The sequence below is a fragment of the Eucyclogobius newberryi genome, unplaced genomic scaffold (assembly GCF_026437365.1).
Source record: "Eucyclogobius newberryi isolate DKJ021-1_F unplaced genomic scaffold, fEucNew1.0.hap1 SCAF_13, whole genome shotgun sequence".
NCBI classification, from domain to species: domain Eukaryota; kingdom Metazoa; phylum Chordata; class Actinopteri; order Gobiiformes; family Gobiidae; genus Eucyclogobius; species Eucyclogobius newberryi.
This window is the reverse complement of record NW_027315757.1, coordinates 25150096-25166440: the sequence shown is the minus strand read 5'-3', so window position 1 is coordinate 25166440 and position 16345 is coordinate 25150096. Positions and strand designations below refer to the sequence as shown.

Here is a 16345-nt window from a genome sequence, read left to right as displayed (position 1 = left end):
GCTTTTGTCTCGTGACCGAGCTAAAAAGAGGCATTTCTCACAATCAAACGTAGATAACACCGTTTATGTGACGGTCCACTGAAAACCAGCAGGGTGCAGGCACGAGCTTTCTCTTCAAATCCCCTGCAAAAATAATCCGTGAGTCGGAGTTCATATTCGAACTTTACACAGCGCCTTCGACCACGTCCGGCGCTGATATTTTTTTCAAAGAGTCCTATTCTCCTCACCGTGCGCAACCACAAGAATGAAGACGCGTTGACGTTTCCCCCCCCATGTCTTATGAGGAAATCTGACGTTTATAGCCCACTTGTGAACGGATAGGAGGGAGAAAAGTGGGTGTTCGCGCATACACACTAGTTGTGCTGTGTGGCGGCGCCGCGCTTCAGTTGGAGATGAGCTCTTGGCGTAGGATCACTCTGAAAAGCACCAAGACGCAGAAAAGCAACGAGCGACACAGCGCGCGGTCCTAACATCGTCTTGGAGCAAGCCACAGTTTGATGTAAGTCATCCGGATCCACAGAAGAAAGAGATTTTGCTTTTTACGCGTACGGATCCGCTCCTAATGCGAATGGACTTTGGAGAGAGAGAGAGAGACTTTAAACACAATGCCAGGATTTTTCAACCTCATCCGCGCATTTGGAAGGATACCAAGAGTCCAGTAACACTGTTTTAAATATGCAAGTTCACTTCGATACATTGTGACGTTGTCTGTCAAGCTTTGGAACAAGAAATCAATAGTGAAGTAAGGGGGGACGCGTTACAGGGGACACGCGCGATATTCTTGCGGAATCTCAACGATCGCTTTATAAAGATGGTGTTCTGTGGCGGTCCGGATCACTCCGTTTCTCCAGTATTCTCCAGCACATCAGACTAAAGTAAATGTGACCCCAAAATCCGCCATCAATGTTCTTGTGTCCATGCAAGACACGAAGTGGAAACATGTCTGGGCACTTTTTTGAGAGGATCACTGCTATCCGAGATGGCACTTTGGTCCAGCACACAGCTCTTTACCTCTAAAGTGCCCCGGAAAATCTTATTCATGTTCACCCTGTCCCTCTCTGTCACCTACTTGTTCTATAGCTTGATGAGCTGCTACAACTCGCTGCAATTCCCGCTGCAAGAGAACTACGCGTATCAGGGGCGGCTGGTGACCGACGAGCCAACTTTTGTCACGCTTAGGGAGAAACTTTACTCCGTGTCTCAAGGCTTGGCGGAATACACCGAAGCCACCGCGAGGTCCTCCGCCGTCTCAACCGCGCGAGATGACGAACAAAAGACAATGGAGTGGATTAGGACTCAGGCGTCTCCCACGAAAGCGGTGGTTTATCAACAAGAGCAGCACAGCGTCGCACCCGAGAAAGAGGAGAAAGCGCAACAGGAGTTCAGCACCACGGACAGCGAACTCGGGGTGAACTGCACGTCGGATTACGGCGAGAAGAAGCTGCCGCAAGCCATCATCATCGGGGTGAAGAAAGGGGGGACCCGGGCGCTGCTGGAGGCTTTAAGGGTCCACCCGGATGTCAGGGCGGTGGGGAATGAGCCGCACTTCTTTGACAGGAACTACGAGAGAGGATTGGACTGGTACAGGTGAGTGGCGCACGTTCACGGGGACAAAGGGTTCGTGTGTAAACGTCGGATGTCACGCTGGAAGTTTCACGTGGATGTGAACTTGCTTTGAGGTGATATAGTGGTCCATCCATCAGCGGGAAACTATTAAATTTGTGGCTCGGACCTGTGACAGGGAATATGGTGTGAGACTTTGTGTTTTGTTTGTTGCTGAAGTAAATAGTCAACTTTAGATTTACACGTATTTAACTGTTACAAAAGGACATGTATGTCTGTACTAGGCTTTATTGTTAGGATTAAAAAGTAAATACAAAAGAGCAACCAATAGTTCAATTTAAGTTCTGTCATAAAGTCAGTCTTTTCTCCTAATCATGTCTATTTATATACGTTTTTGTTAATTTAACCAAATTTTTATTTATGCCTTATAGATTTTGATAGATTAAGCAATTCAAGGATTGGTGAAATCTGAACAAAAAGCAACAAAAAGCCTTACATATCGCTGTTTCTGTGAAGGCTTGATAAATTGCAAAAAAAAAATAAAAAAAATAAACCTTATGTAGCCAATTATAATCATGGGTTGGATAGTTTCTATTTTGAAATGACCGATTATAAGTTATATATATTACTATTTGTATTTATTTTATTTTTTTAAATGGGAATTTTAGGACTTTTGTTTGAAGACTGATACATAATAAAATAAAAGGACAGTATTTTTTACAAAGCACAACATTAAGTTCTTGGTAAATTTTTCCCATACAAAATACTATCCAAATCAAATAGCTTCTCTATGTGGATGAGTAGTTGATTAAAAGGGCCCTTGCCTATTTATTAGTGAGGTGTTTATGACTGAAAAAAAAATCTATTTACGGCTTCATTCACAGCAATTTGGTCACGGCGGCGACGTTTAGGCTCGGTGTAATCCTATTTGACCTGGGGATATGGGGAGTATGGAGCCAGTGGACTGTTTAGAATGACCCAGGTTTTTTTTATTTTTGGATCCAAGTGTGTTTTTCACACTTGCATCATCTGCTTTGGTGATGTATAATCAAGGGAGTTCTCTGTTGCTCATTTGCTTGTGTCAATGCAAGCTGTTTGATTACACTGAGCGCTTCATTAGACGACAAGATGACAAGCTAATGCTTATTATAAAATTAGTTATTCTCATATTGGCTGTATGCTGGATACAACTTCTTAGTTGTGTTTAACCTTTGGTCAAAGACACTATTTAGCTTCTCCCAATTTTTTTTCTCTGTATCGTTGAGAAAAGGAGAATATTTTTGTGTCAAAGTCCACACTTTAGCACTGCATCACACAAAACAGGACTAGTGTCTAGGGGAAGGTCTACAGAACACAGCCCTGTTTTGTAAACTTAACTATGTTTGCCCTTTCTATTCAATATTTCATGTGACGTTATGCTTCACCTCTCTGGCAATAGTGGATTGGGAGTAATTATAATTGCTTGCAGATGTTTCCATAAGTTTGACATTGCTTTTCAGACGAATGAGACCTCTAATCTTATAATACAAGATTCATAATGTCACGGCGGCCTGTGCAACACCTGCCTCTACACGTTGTACTGGGTATACAGGAACCAACAGGGAATATAAGCTCAGAGGCATCATGAGTGTTTACATAAATGCCCCCAAAGGCTGCTATTAACACCAATAAACGTAATGAGATTCCAGCTCAGTGCCACTTGTCCCTCTGCAGTTTAGAGGGTGAGCGTGTGGGTGCATGTGAAGGACAGTTTCTAAGTCCATATTTGAGAGTTTATTTATTCATTTTTGAGGTGTAATGTGTCCTGGGTTTATGCGAAAATTATGAAAAAGTGGATTAATATGTTTATCTATATTTTTCTGTGATTAGCAGTTGCCTTGATGGGTGACATTAGAGATATTCGAGAGGCAGATTAAATAACGGCAATGGATAAATGTCCCATCATCCCCTGTCCTTAGTCCCTCCTTCTCGGCAAGGAAAAAGAGTAGAAACCTCGGGGAGAACACAAGTGAAGGAGGGATCCTACTCCCATAGATGGACAGGCTGTAGATGGTCCAGGACTGACCCGCTTCCATTTGCAGGTAGAGACTGTGGAGCCAGAAGCACTCAGGAGGAGAGAGAGTGGCTCATCCATACAGAGAGGTCAAAACAAATACTATCACACCATTATATGTATCAACCTAAACAAACTATATGTTTTTATTTAGTCTGGATCCTACAAAGGCATATTTGGGCCACTTATGGATGGAGAGAAAACATAGGATAGCATATTGTCTAGTTTAAGATGTCAGATTTGCTTGAATGAAGTACTGTGTGGATTTGAGGAAGATGGTTCGTTTCGGATGGTATATATGGGAGGAATAATGACGTATGGCTGAAAACTAGATGGGTGACTTTTGCCCTGGTGTTTTGCTATTTTATGCTATTTTTTTAAAAACTTTGATGAGACATTTGTAGGCGCAAGATGTGTTGAAGATTTACACTACGACTGGGACTCACCAAACTGTGTCCGCTGCGTGTGTGAACATTGGACTGTACATACTGTATGCACGTGTAACAAAGACAATTACTTTTCTCCTGGGGTCCAACATTTCACACTGTCTAGAGTTTGCTGCTACAGATGATCAGCGTATGTAAAGTTTATGCTGGAAATTCCTCCCTGATTATTGGGTGGACTTTTATTGAACGTCTCTAATTCTTTCTCTCTCTGTTTCATGCTGTAGCTCACACGTCCAATAAAGCCTTTGGGCCAAGACAAATCAAAGAAAACAACACACAGTTGAATGATATTAAGTTTCGATCATTAGTTTGTGAAAGTGGGAAGCCAAACTTACAATTACATAAAATGCAAATACACTGAACTGCACTTCAAACTTCATTGGTCATTTAGCTCCAATTGTTTCCTGCAGAATCTTGTGTAGACTGGTATACATTTCCAATAGTGAATGAAGTTAGTAGTTCTGTTAGTGACAGTGAGAGTGGGGCAGACTTCTCACAATGAGGTAAATACAGACTAGTGCTGTGGCTCTGGGCTGTTTCCGCGTGTTTTCATAAAGAGCTGTAAAAGCACAAATGGATTCACTCTGGATACGCTGCTTTTAGACATTTCTGTATGTTTCCACTAGCACAGAATTGAGTGTAATGTCATAAGACCCTTTTCAAAAAGCATGATGAACTTTGATTTCAAATGAGATGCTTGGGCTACAATTTTTCAAACAGTAACAGAGGTGCTGTACCTTTGATACCAATGTGTTTACTGATCATCAGGTTAACATACAAAATAATTATTACTTTGCTGATGTAACTTACATAGTAGTTACATATAGACAGTTACATATCCAAGTTTGTAAAAAATGGGACATATTGTGAATTCAATGAAACTGGGATTAAACTCAGATAATCACAAAATATGACAAATCAAGGTGGTTTTGACAACCACTCTGACACATGTGAGTGAAATCAGAACCTATTTCAAACACATTACTATTGGATTTGACATGATTTACATACATTTACATTTAATAGGAGATTATAATTTATGATGGCAGTTTTGAGAAGGGTAAAAATACAGATTTTTAGATTTTACTGGACAAATACTTTCACAAATGTTAACCCCACAATAGTTTTTTTCCCTTTATCTACAGATGTATTACACACTGTTCTACTTTATTTTGCCTCCATTCTACAATTTTGAACATTTTGATTATATTTTAAATAGTTTGTATAGCCTTTATCTTGATTATTTGGTGTTGGTGGCAACATTATATTTATGGAAGTTGATTTTGGTAGTATTTTCATCTTCACTTTATTAACTCCAGTGACAAGGGGGCAGTAACAAAAACAAACCATTACTTGTAGTATGGAGTGAATGATGCACTGTAAAGCGTGTTAAAAAAAAAGCCATATAAAGCAAATGCGCTATTATTTATCAACTATAATGACAACACCGTAATGACATTTAATCCTTCACTCATACAGTACGTGTCACAATGATTTACCTTCTTTAATTTGATTTTGATCGGTGATGCCTTAATGGCACTGTGCAAAATACACCTCTTTACAAACAGCATTATTAGAGCGATCTCTCATTTCGAGCTCTCATCATAAACACTTAGCCGGGCCATTAGCGTTTGTGTACTGCTAATCGCCGCGATAGGACGCCATGTTGAATGCGGTCTGATATGAGCCACCAAAGACAGTCCCAGATTGGCGATAGGCAGTGCTTCCCTGTTTTTTTGTTTTTTTTAGCACTCTTGGACACTCTCTCCACTGTGGTTTGGGCTTAAACTTGAACAAGCAATTAGCAAATGTAGTACCATCATTAGCGCACACTGAGGACCTCCATCAGCCAGTTGGCGCCACTAATGTTGTCTATATTTTGGAGAAAGCGGATTTAACTTATCTGGTCTCTTGGGCCTGCCCCAATCTGGTGCACGGACATCTTGGAGTAAACTTAATGATGGACAACAAAGCTTTCGGTAGAAAAAAATAATTCATTACAATATTAAAACTCATTAATATTGGATATACGAATGTTTTTGTTTGACACTGGGTCCATAAAGTCACCTTCATGTGGTTAGGAGTGGAAAAGCAGGCTGTCACACTAATGAACATATATTTGGAAAGTGTTATTCTTAAAATAGCCAAACAAAATGTGCTGAAAAGACAGTATATCTGACAAGACACGCACTGCATTGTAGGTGTCAATCTTAAACTTTGTCACCCTGAGACACAGTGTCAATCAGCTTGACATTAACGTTACAATTACAGCAGATAACCTTATGTTTCAAAGTAAGACTCATTTTCATATTGTATTTTTATTTTCCGTCTTCATTGTTATTATTTTATTTCTATCTATGATACATTTATAGCCATATATTTTGAAAAGTATTGCATATTTGTATTATGTTATGGGTATTTTTTAGAGAACCGCCTGAAGATTATCGGCCATTAAAGGGAGATTGTAATAAAACAATAAAACCACAAACCTGCTTATCTCACAGTCGATGTTATAGCTTTGCCCAAATGTTCCACTGCATGGAATTTACACATATTTTTTTTACATTTATTCAATCGCAAGAGTTTTTAATGTGAGTGGGGTCACATCTCCGCAGATCTGACCTGTAACTTGGTGGCACACCTGCTTGTCTCTGTGAATATAGACGGGCTTAATGCCATATTAAATATTCCATGGAGGCAAGCAGATGACCCTCTCCAGAAAACGTATCGAGCACATTTAAAGTATTGTACAATAATATCTTGTAATTTATATTTTTCATATTGTTATTACTGTGCTGTAGAGGCCACGGTTGTTCATAGGTAAATTACACTATAGGCTAAGCTAAATCATTAACTCGATTATTGATTATGCAAAAAAAAAGGACACTTTATTAAGCCGGATTTACTCTAGTTCAGCTACTGTCTGATGAGGCCATATTAGTGAGGTTGACAGTTTGGTATTCTCAAGGTTTTTGTGAAATGCCAACGGTTAGTGTTTTTGTTAGCGTTAGCAAACAATCTTCTAAAATGCTTTGCTCTCCAATGTGCTACCATTAAAAAAAGGTTATTTCCTTGGAAGAGCACAGAAGAAATAAATCGCGCGCTTAGTTATTGGAGAGATGCCTGAATGTTTAATTACATTACAAAGCTTAACTGCAATGTTTAATGTTAGATTTTTATGTGCATATTCAATAACAGCGTTGAACAAAAGCAATCCTATCCTTTTAAAGTCCAGATTTTGAGTTTTGAGGGATAGCAAAGGACATTTTTGAGTGTCTGCGTGATGACGTCACGCAGACACTATATGTTCTACAATTTATTATATTTTCCATGATTTTCCATTTAGCCAGTTTCAACTCCTTAACGTTTCAATCAATTTCAACATGTTATACCTCACTACGATCGCTTTCACAGTAGTACGTGTGCTATTACTTTTGACATTCGAACAACTTGTACTTTTTGCCGAATTTTCTAAAGTATTAGTACTTTTTCCCCAGTGAAATAAAAATAAATGGGGCATTATGAGTGTCTGCGTAATTCTTTAGTTCTTTATTCTTTAGGCTTTATTCTTTTGACTTTTGTGATGGAGCCAGTCGAGAGAGAGAGAGAGAGAGAGAGAGAGAGAGAGAGAGAGAGAGAGAGAGAGAGAGAGAGAGAGAGAGAGAGAGAGAGAGAGAGAGAGAGAGAGAGAGAGAGAGAGGGAGAGAGGGGGAGAGAGAGAGAGAGAGAGAGAGAGAGAGAGGGAGAGAGGGGGAGAGAGAGAGAGAGAGAGAGAGGGGGGGAGAGAGAGGGAGAGAGGGGGAGAGAGAGAGAGAGAGAGAGAGAGAGAGAGAGAGGGAGAGAGGGGGAGAGAGAGAGAGAGAGAGAGAGGGAGAGAGGGGGAGAGAGAGAGAGAGAGAGAGAGAGGGGGGGGAGAGAGAGAGAGAGAGGGGGGGAGAGAGAGAGAGAGAGGGAGAGAGGGGGGGAGAGAGAGAGAGAGGGGGGGGGAGGAGAGAGAGAGAGAGAGAGGGAGAGAGAGAGGGGGGAGAGAGAGAGAGAGAGAGAGGGGGGGAGAGAGAGGGAGAGAGGGGAGAGAGAGAGAGAGAGAGAGGGAGGGAGAGAGAGAGCGAGGGAGAGGGGAGGGGGAGAGGGGGAGGGAGAGGGAGAGAGAGGGGGAGAGGGGGGGAGGGGGAGGGAGAGAGAGGGAGGGACTGAGAGAGAGGGGGAGAGAGAGGGAGGGGTAGAGGGGGGGAGGGTGGGAGGGAGAGGGAGAGACACAGACACTTAGTTCTTAAATGATCTAGTTCTGGATGTATTTTTAAATTATAAAAAATGTGAATTAAAAAAGGACTGACAGAAAAAACCAGAACAAGACCAGGGAGTGAAAAAACAAAAATAAGAGTCAGGCCTATGTCCCATCCGTGTCACCAGTGTCTGATAAATGTGTCCATGTTTAAGTTCAGAATCCTTGATATTAGGCTCCATCTCTGTCATCCATTTTCTTTTTATCCCCAGGTATCCATCGATCATCTCCATCACTGGAAACCTGCATCCAAAATACATTGTTCCTCTGATTTTCTGTCGTTGGATTGTTTGTCGGCACAAGACTAGTTGGAGGCTTGAGAAAGAAATTATGGATACAGAATATTCAATAACAGTCAATATTCTAGTCTTTCAGAAGGTCTCATTGGTAGTAATTATTGTGCAACACATCAATAATAATTGAATGCAACATTCAACACTATGGTGCTGTTATTTGTTTCTGATTAAAATAGGACATAATAATCTTTAATTTCTCATCATTTGTTGTAATCCGAAGATATTCGCACTAAGGTGCACTATGTAACTTTTCTGGTTTGAGGTGCTGCCAATGTCCATGGAGACAAGCAGGTAAGGTCTAGGAAGGTCGTTATGTCTTTCACAGTGTTGTAATGTGTAATTGAATAAATACATTATCAATATGTTTATTATAATACAGTTGAAATGTTCAGGCAGAGGAGTAATCTCCACGAAGACAAGCATGTGAAATGAATTTTTACTGCAACGGAAATATTTGAAAACCATCTGCTTCCTAATATTTAATTGGTAAAAATCAAATCAGAGTTTTACATTTGACAGGAAATAACAGCAGCCATCCACTAAGTTAAAAATACTCTCATCCTTCAAAGTCCTATATTGTCCATTTTTTGATTAATTCCTGTTGAAAAGCTGACTGCGAGCAGATCAAATAATACAGCAGGAGGTGTGCCGTTTCCTCATTTATTGAAGCTCAGTGTACTTCAGTCTCCATTGACGTGTGGACTGAACAGAAGTCGCCCTTTCACAAAGACCCACAGGCTTTCTTTGCACTGAAAGACCAAGGTCCACCAGAATTACAGCAAATCTAACGCAGTTCAATGCGACAAATCTTTGCAATTATACGCAAATGTGATTGTGGGGTCGGCACATTGTTTCATAGATACAGGGGAAATTCTGCTCATTCTAACCACAAGGAGTCCGTAAAATAACAAATTGGCATTTTTGTATAGTTTTTACCAATGCTGTAAAGATTTCCTATTATTTTGAATAAGCATTTACTCCTGGACTAGAACATGTCATGAACCCTTTTTACGTTCCTGAAACAAAAATATGTATTTACATTGATGTTAAGGTTGTAAAAAATACTAACTATTGTTAAAACTACTGTACATACTCATTTGACAGGTCCTGAAAAAACAAAAAAAACATATTATTGTCAAATTTGACCTAAATCAGTATAAGTTCATACGACTATATTGGTCATTCCAAATGAAAAATAATATTTGGGCACCACGAGAATACACTTGTAATATTCCGATATTAAAGTCAGAATTGAGATTAAAGTTGAAGTCAGAAAAAAATCCTACATTTACGAGAATAAAGTAATGAATTTCTGTAAATATAGTGGTTGTCAAAATAAAGCTTTCCAAGATTTTCCAAATGTAAAGTCGACATTTAAACATTTGACTGGCGTCAATGTTCTGATTCAAAGTGAACTTTGGCCACCACGGCCAGGATGAAAAGAATGGGCTTGGATGAGTAAAAAGCTTAGACCAACATAAAAACCTGCAAAAGTGTTGGCTGATTGAAGACCGATCGCCGCAGCAGTTTAGCGCCACGTCTCCTGTTACGCATTATTCACAAACTGTTGGATCGACCCTCGACCTCCTCCATGGTGTTGCAGTAGTGCACCTTAGAAAAGGCCCGTTGAGCTCAGCCCTCCCAAGGCCTCAGATACCAGCCGTGCTACAGCCGCCCGCAGACAGGTCGGCCCAACTTCCTCTACGATGGCACTTTGTGCACAATCACCGTTCTAACGGCCTGAGGAGCCGTGTGCGCTGGAAGCGACAGTTTGACGCACCGATTCAACATTTTCTGGCATCCGTTGGACTATTGGTAAAACACCAGCCAATACTGAACAGTAGTGGTGGTAGATTGGTGATACATTTCTGGGGCATGCACCAATTGTGTTCATGTTTTTTAGTTATTGGTTTTTTATATTGTTCATTCACACAGAACACCAAAACAGCTGTCGGTAGTGTGTGTATCTACTGCTGTGTAAAACAGACTCATTTCACTCATGGCTATTGGATGACCTACAGTGTGTTGAAACAATCCAAATCATATGTTTTATTTCGCTCAGTTTCTCTTGTCTAACGTTTGAATCGTGTTTGGCTCAGTCAAAAAGCAATGTTTTACGCACACGCCATCCAGACAACTACAGCCTTACACACCCATCGGGGTGAGATCGGGCTGATAACAACAATGAGATGATACTATACATATAGTATACATATAGTGCTTGCTCATGGCCATGGCATGAGTACGTCATTTTACACATACATCCCAACTGTGAGATGGCTTAAATTTGCCAAAAACAAACACAAATGAAGTTCTTACCTTGCTCCACAGAGGATGAAACGAAAGAATCAACGTTGGTCCCCGAATATTTAAAATGTTGACAATATTCTCCTAATATAAGAGTTTTATTCTCGTAAAATTACGTCTCGAATGTCGAAATGTGGACTTTTTCTGGCTTTGACTTTAATCTCATAAAATTATGACTTAAATGTTATTCTCGCAGTGCCCGCATATTTTTTTAAAATTTGGAATGGCCCTTACACTCCGTTGTAAGTTCAAGACATGGTCATATAAAAATGTTAAGTGTTTTTAATAATGTCATTGCAAGATAGAGCCACTCATACTAAATCCTACCAGCAGGGGTCAGTAGGGGAAGTAATTAGCTAAACTTGCTGTCTTTAATCATGTATTGTGGCGCATTGGCGTCTGGTATTGAAGGAGACTGGAACTGATATGCAAAGAGAAGAAAATCAATGGCAGCATCATCACAGCTCACAAACATAAGAAACAGTGATCCGGGCTAACGCTGTGTGAAATTCGGCGATCAATAGGACACTGCAACAAAGAATTGAACAGCGTAACCTTGTCTTTACGTCCTCCTTCTGCATACCACTTCTCTTGACTCATTTTATAACATGTCTAAATTGAATGATTTCGATTGTTGCATTTCAACAACATATTTTTGGTTTTGCTTTTAACATTGTCAAAGAACAGAGGTTACACTTTATGATGTGTTTTTATGTTGCTTTTTTGTCCAATATCTTGACTTCTTGTAAGCAAAAAGTTTCTACACAAAAGATGCATTCTATCCTTGAGCCTCTGTCACCTCTCGGATATCCAAGTGGTGATTCAAAGTAAAGAGTGAAATTCTACTGCTGGGCTATGCTTAAGATCTACTTTTGACAGTAATTATGGTCAGGGTATTAGCAAAACTTTGCCTCTGTATTTGACTTGTCCTTTAATACAATACTCTAAACTACAGAGTTTATGGATTTGCCCATTGTGCAGGAGAAAATCCAGACATGACTGAAAAATGTTGTGAAGTGGAGCGGTATTGGCTCTTCTGACTTATGACTTTATGCTTTAAGACACTTCAACCATGAGCATGAATGTGGTGTGTGAGTAAGTGATCAGTGGTTGGTAGGGCTATGGTTGACTAAAGAAATCATTGGTCAACTTAAAGCATGCCTGGTTCATCGATTAATCCATTTTATTTTTATTCTCGTAAATTTGGGACTTTTTTCTGGCTTCGACTTTATTCTTGTAAAATTATGACTTTAATGTTGAACTGTTATTCTAGTAGCACCCGCATACTTTTTTAATTTGGAATGGCCCTCACCTAAAATATCCGTACCATATCCACAGATAAGTATTTGTACACAGCAAGTGAAAATACAGATACAACTCCAGCTAACTCCTTCATACGGTCTCCTCTCTGCTTTTGTCCATATGAATCCTTATAATCCATATAAACCAATCACTCGACTACTAAAAGATTTAGTTGACTAAGGCTCCATCAACTAATTAATCGATGAAACGACTAAACAACTGGTTGGAGATTGGCAGCCTCACTTTAGTCGCTCTACCTCAGGGCGTAACTATCCAAGTAGTGAATAATGCAATGTGCAGCGTTATGGGAGTCTTGAAAGGCACTACATAAATCCAGTGCATTTTCATAAAAATGGCCTATATTTATTCATCATAAAAATAGATGTAGGATTATATTGTAATGTTTAATGTAAAATTTGACCCTCAAGTGTATCGTTTATAGTCAAATAAATTTGGTTATTATCAAAAAAATAGGTGATATTCCTGAACTTTTGTAATTCATTTTACAGACATTTCACATTTGCCTGATAATAAACCTGAAATAATATGTTTAAAGACATGTTTTAACACATTTCTGTTGGACTGACATCATATATCATATCTGATTATTGCAATACTGAAAAAACAAAACATTGAGCCATTCATTTTTGTCAATATCGCCCAACCATACATTATATTTATTGTTATACAGTCACTATAAACTTGGATCTACAACTACAAGCATCCTTTTCTAAAAAATAACAGTGTATTTGTGGCCTTCCCCAGCTCTCGAACACACCCCCTTCCTTTATGGACCTGATGGCATCACATACAAAAATCCGTTTGTGCGACACGTCTTCTTCAAATTGCAGTAATAGCTCTATTGTACGATCTCTATGGTAACAGAGTCTGGTGTAGGTTTCTCTATCTCTCTTTCAAACAGGACAGAGTTCAGCTTATAAAACCCACAGGTACAGAATAACTTATAGCTGTGTCAGAGCCAGTGCTAACACTCGGAGCTGCCACCTCTCTGACAGCCCCGTCTCGGCCTAAAACGGGCGGTTTGACCCGACATAAAGGGATCAGATTTACTCCGGGGGCCACTCTGCTTCTGGAGGTGGCTGCAGCATTCATCAAAATCATTGTCACACACAACGCTGCGCTATATTCAGCAAAGACAAAAGGAATAAGAAGTGGTAAATTGAAATACAGTGTGCGCTTATGTGAGGTGTACGGTGGTGTGTGGGCAGTTTTCAAACAAGAGATCTTTGTGTTTTATTCATATCAGTTCTTTTAAATGAAGCGCGGTGCCTACAGTTATGTGCACATCAAAACTGCTGATTAACTGATTTCTGGAGTTGTAAATTTAGTCAGTGAACTTTGGCTTTGCCGGGATATGTGATTTTTTATAGATTGTACTTTTATTCACAAAGATACTAGAAGGTACAAAATGGAGTCATTAAAAGGTAAATCTACAGTCCTCTGACAATAAAGTTAACGCTTTGTGAATTTGACAAAACTATATATATAAAGCCCAATGTATAGGACAAAAAATATGTATAAAATGATTAACACTGTACCCTTAAGTAGTTCAACTGGGAACTAAAATTTTGTTTTCATTTACTTTTACAAGCCATCAAGTTTTGAATTATTATATAAAATAACATTGATTATTAATTGACTCCTCACTCGCGGTGGCTGGAGTTTATTGTGTTTGTGGTCAGTGTGCTACGGAAGCTTGTTTAGATCATAAAACACTAGTTGAGCTGAATCGAGGCCGGTTAGTGTTCACACCACAGGCGAACTGTGCTGGGGTCCAGTTTAGTCTGGACCAAATCAAACTGGTCCCGTTTCACACCAGCTCAAACAAACTGGACTTGTTCCAAACTCCTCATTTAGTTCATAAGTTCATAATTCATAAGTTTTTGTCCAACAGATACATTTTATTTGAACTATGATAAACTTGTATGGCATTGGTTCATGACTGCACAGTCTTGATTTTGGTTTTGAGTTTGTTTCTGCTCTGGTCTGAGGCTCTGGGACTCAAAAGTAGATCTAGTCTCCATTTTCATTCATTTATGTTCAGTCTTTATTATTTCACAAAAAATGTTAATACTTTAGTTGACAAAAATATATACTTTTACTCATAGTTTTAGTCTTTATAATTACAACAAAAACGTGACAGTGACAAAAACTATGAAAAAAATATTTAAACAAAATTAATTCAGTAAGAAATTAGGGTGCGTTTAGACTAATTATTTATTTTATTTATTTGTAAAGAGAAAGCTCATATTAATTAAAAGTGTGCATGTAAATATGTAAAGCTTATAAAGATTGTAAAGGACAAAGATAAATGTACAATTGTCCTTGTTCGGTTGTAATTTGAGCCCGGTTTAGTCCAGTTTAAACTTGGTCTTGTCTTGTTCTTGTCCTGCCTGAATATTTGTCCAGGCCAGGGTTAGTTCCAGGTTTAGTCCCAGTTCAGTCTTGATTTAGATGAAAGTGTGATTGCACTCCAGAAACCATTTCAATTCACGGCTTGTGCCAGAACAGAATTCTGCTCTGCTTGTCCACTTGATAATGGCCTTGTTTTCATCTGCTTTATCTGAAATAAGTTACTGGAGGCTATTATACTCTACTACGTACATATAGGAAGAATATCCAAAGCCATTCGGAGGCATAACATATTTATCAAAGCTCTTACATGGACTATGTCTTTGAATTAAAAGTTCCCACTGTAAAATATGATAAGAGCACAGCAGGACCTCCCGTTTATAATAAGCCCCTTTGAGAGAATAAATATGTTATATCCATCACGAGAATACCAACAGTTTTCCTACGTTTTGCACACTTTAATATCTTTGCGTTATTAAAATGACACTTTAACCCGTGTAATAAAAGCTGTGGCTGTGTTCACATAAATCTTCTGAAATCTTTTCTGTCAGCTTGCAATGCCAAATATGAGCAGAGCTGGCATTGTTTTTAATAAGAGATTTGGCAGCAGCACGGATAAGTTACAGTTACTTTGGCATTTCACTTTTTCATTAAATTGTGCAATTGTTGAGGTATATCTTCCAAGTACAAATAAATAATACATGGAATACCGTATTACACTTTCTACTTACATATTTTGTCTTTCTATAGCTATACATTTTAGCTTCTATATAATCGTGAACATAATTTTAAATATTATTCAATTTGCACTAAATTTGTTTTTGAGAAATGGCATTCATTGGTTTCAGGCAAATAATTATTTCCTGATTTTAGGGTTTTTGCAAGGACTTTTCCACATTCAAAAGATGTTTTAATTGGAACTGCTTAATTGCCATAGCTTGAAACCCTTGAATTTTATCCTCACCGCACTGGCTCCCCATTCATTTTAGAGTTGATTTTAAAGTTTTATTGTTTGTTTTTAAAGCGCTTCACAGACTGGCCCCTGCGTATATTTCAGACCTCATTGTTCCCTACACTCCTGCGCCCTCTCTGAGGTCTGAGGGCCAGTTCCAACTTCGTGTCCCAAAAGCGAGACTCAAAAGCCGGGGCGACTGGGCCTTTTCTTTTTCCACATAAAAGTGGAACAAAAGTGCGTTTTTAAACAAGACTTAAAAGCTTCAGCTGAAGGTGCAGTCTTTCAGCGGATGCTTTTAAGTCTTGTTTAAAAACGCACTTTTATTCACTGGCATTTAACATATATACATACATATATATATATATATATTTTAAACATATTTTACTTGTGCTTGTTTTGTACTCTCTGCAGCACTTTGGAGACTTTGTGTGGGTAAAATGTGCTATACAAATAAAGTTGGATTGTACTGTATTAATACTATCAAGGGTGGGCAATAATATTATGCCAAAATGTAATACAAATGTTCTTGGAGTCTTTTTATCACGATTCATTTGTAGATCTGTGCTCAATTCATCAATATTGTGATAGATCATGACGGATTTCTTGGGAATGTGTGTATGGATATAATGATGCACAATAAACATGAAGTCTTTATAAATTGTCGAGTTCTACAGACTTAATCATAGGACAGTTTTCTGATATTGAGAACATTGTGAACATGAAATTCTTATGCATTTTGTTATTTTACTAAAATCAAAACCTAATTTT

At 38.8% G+C, this 16345-nt stretch overlaps 1 protein-coding gene across 1 annotated transcript in view; it reads left to right on the top strand.

The window, feature by feature from the left end:
• The first annotated feature begins 217 nt into the window (after positions 1-217).
• The window catches only part of hs3st4 (heparan sulfate (glucosamine) 3-O-sulfotransferase 4), a 128813-nt gene continuing 112685 nt past the window's right edge, over positions 218-16345 (top strand). Inside the window, exon 1 of the mRNA XM_072443041.1 lies at positions 218-1587. Coding sequence (XP_072299142.1) covers positions 980-1587 — 608 coding nt within the window. The 5' untranslated portion in view covers positions 218-979. The remainder of the gene's footprint in view (positions 1588-16345) is intronic.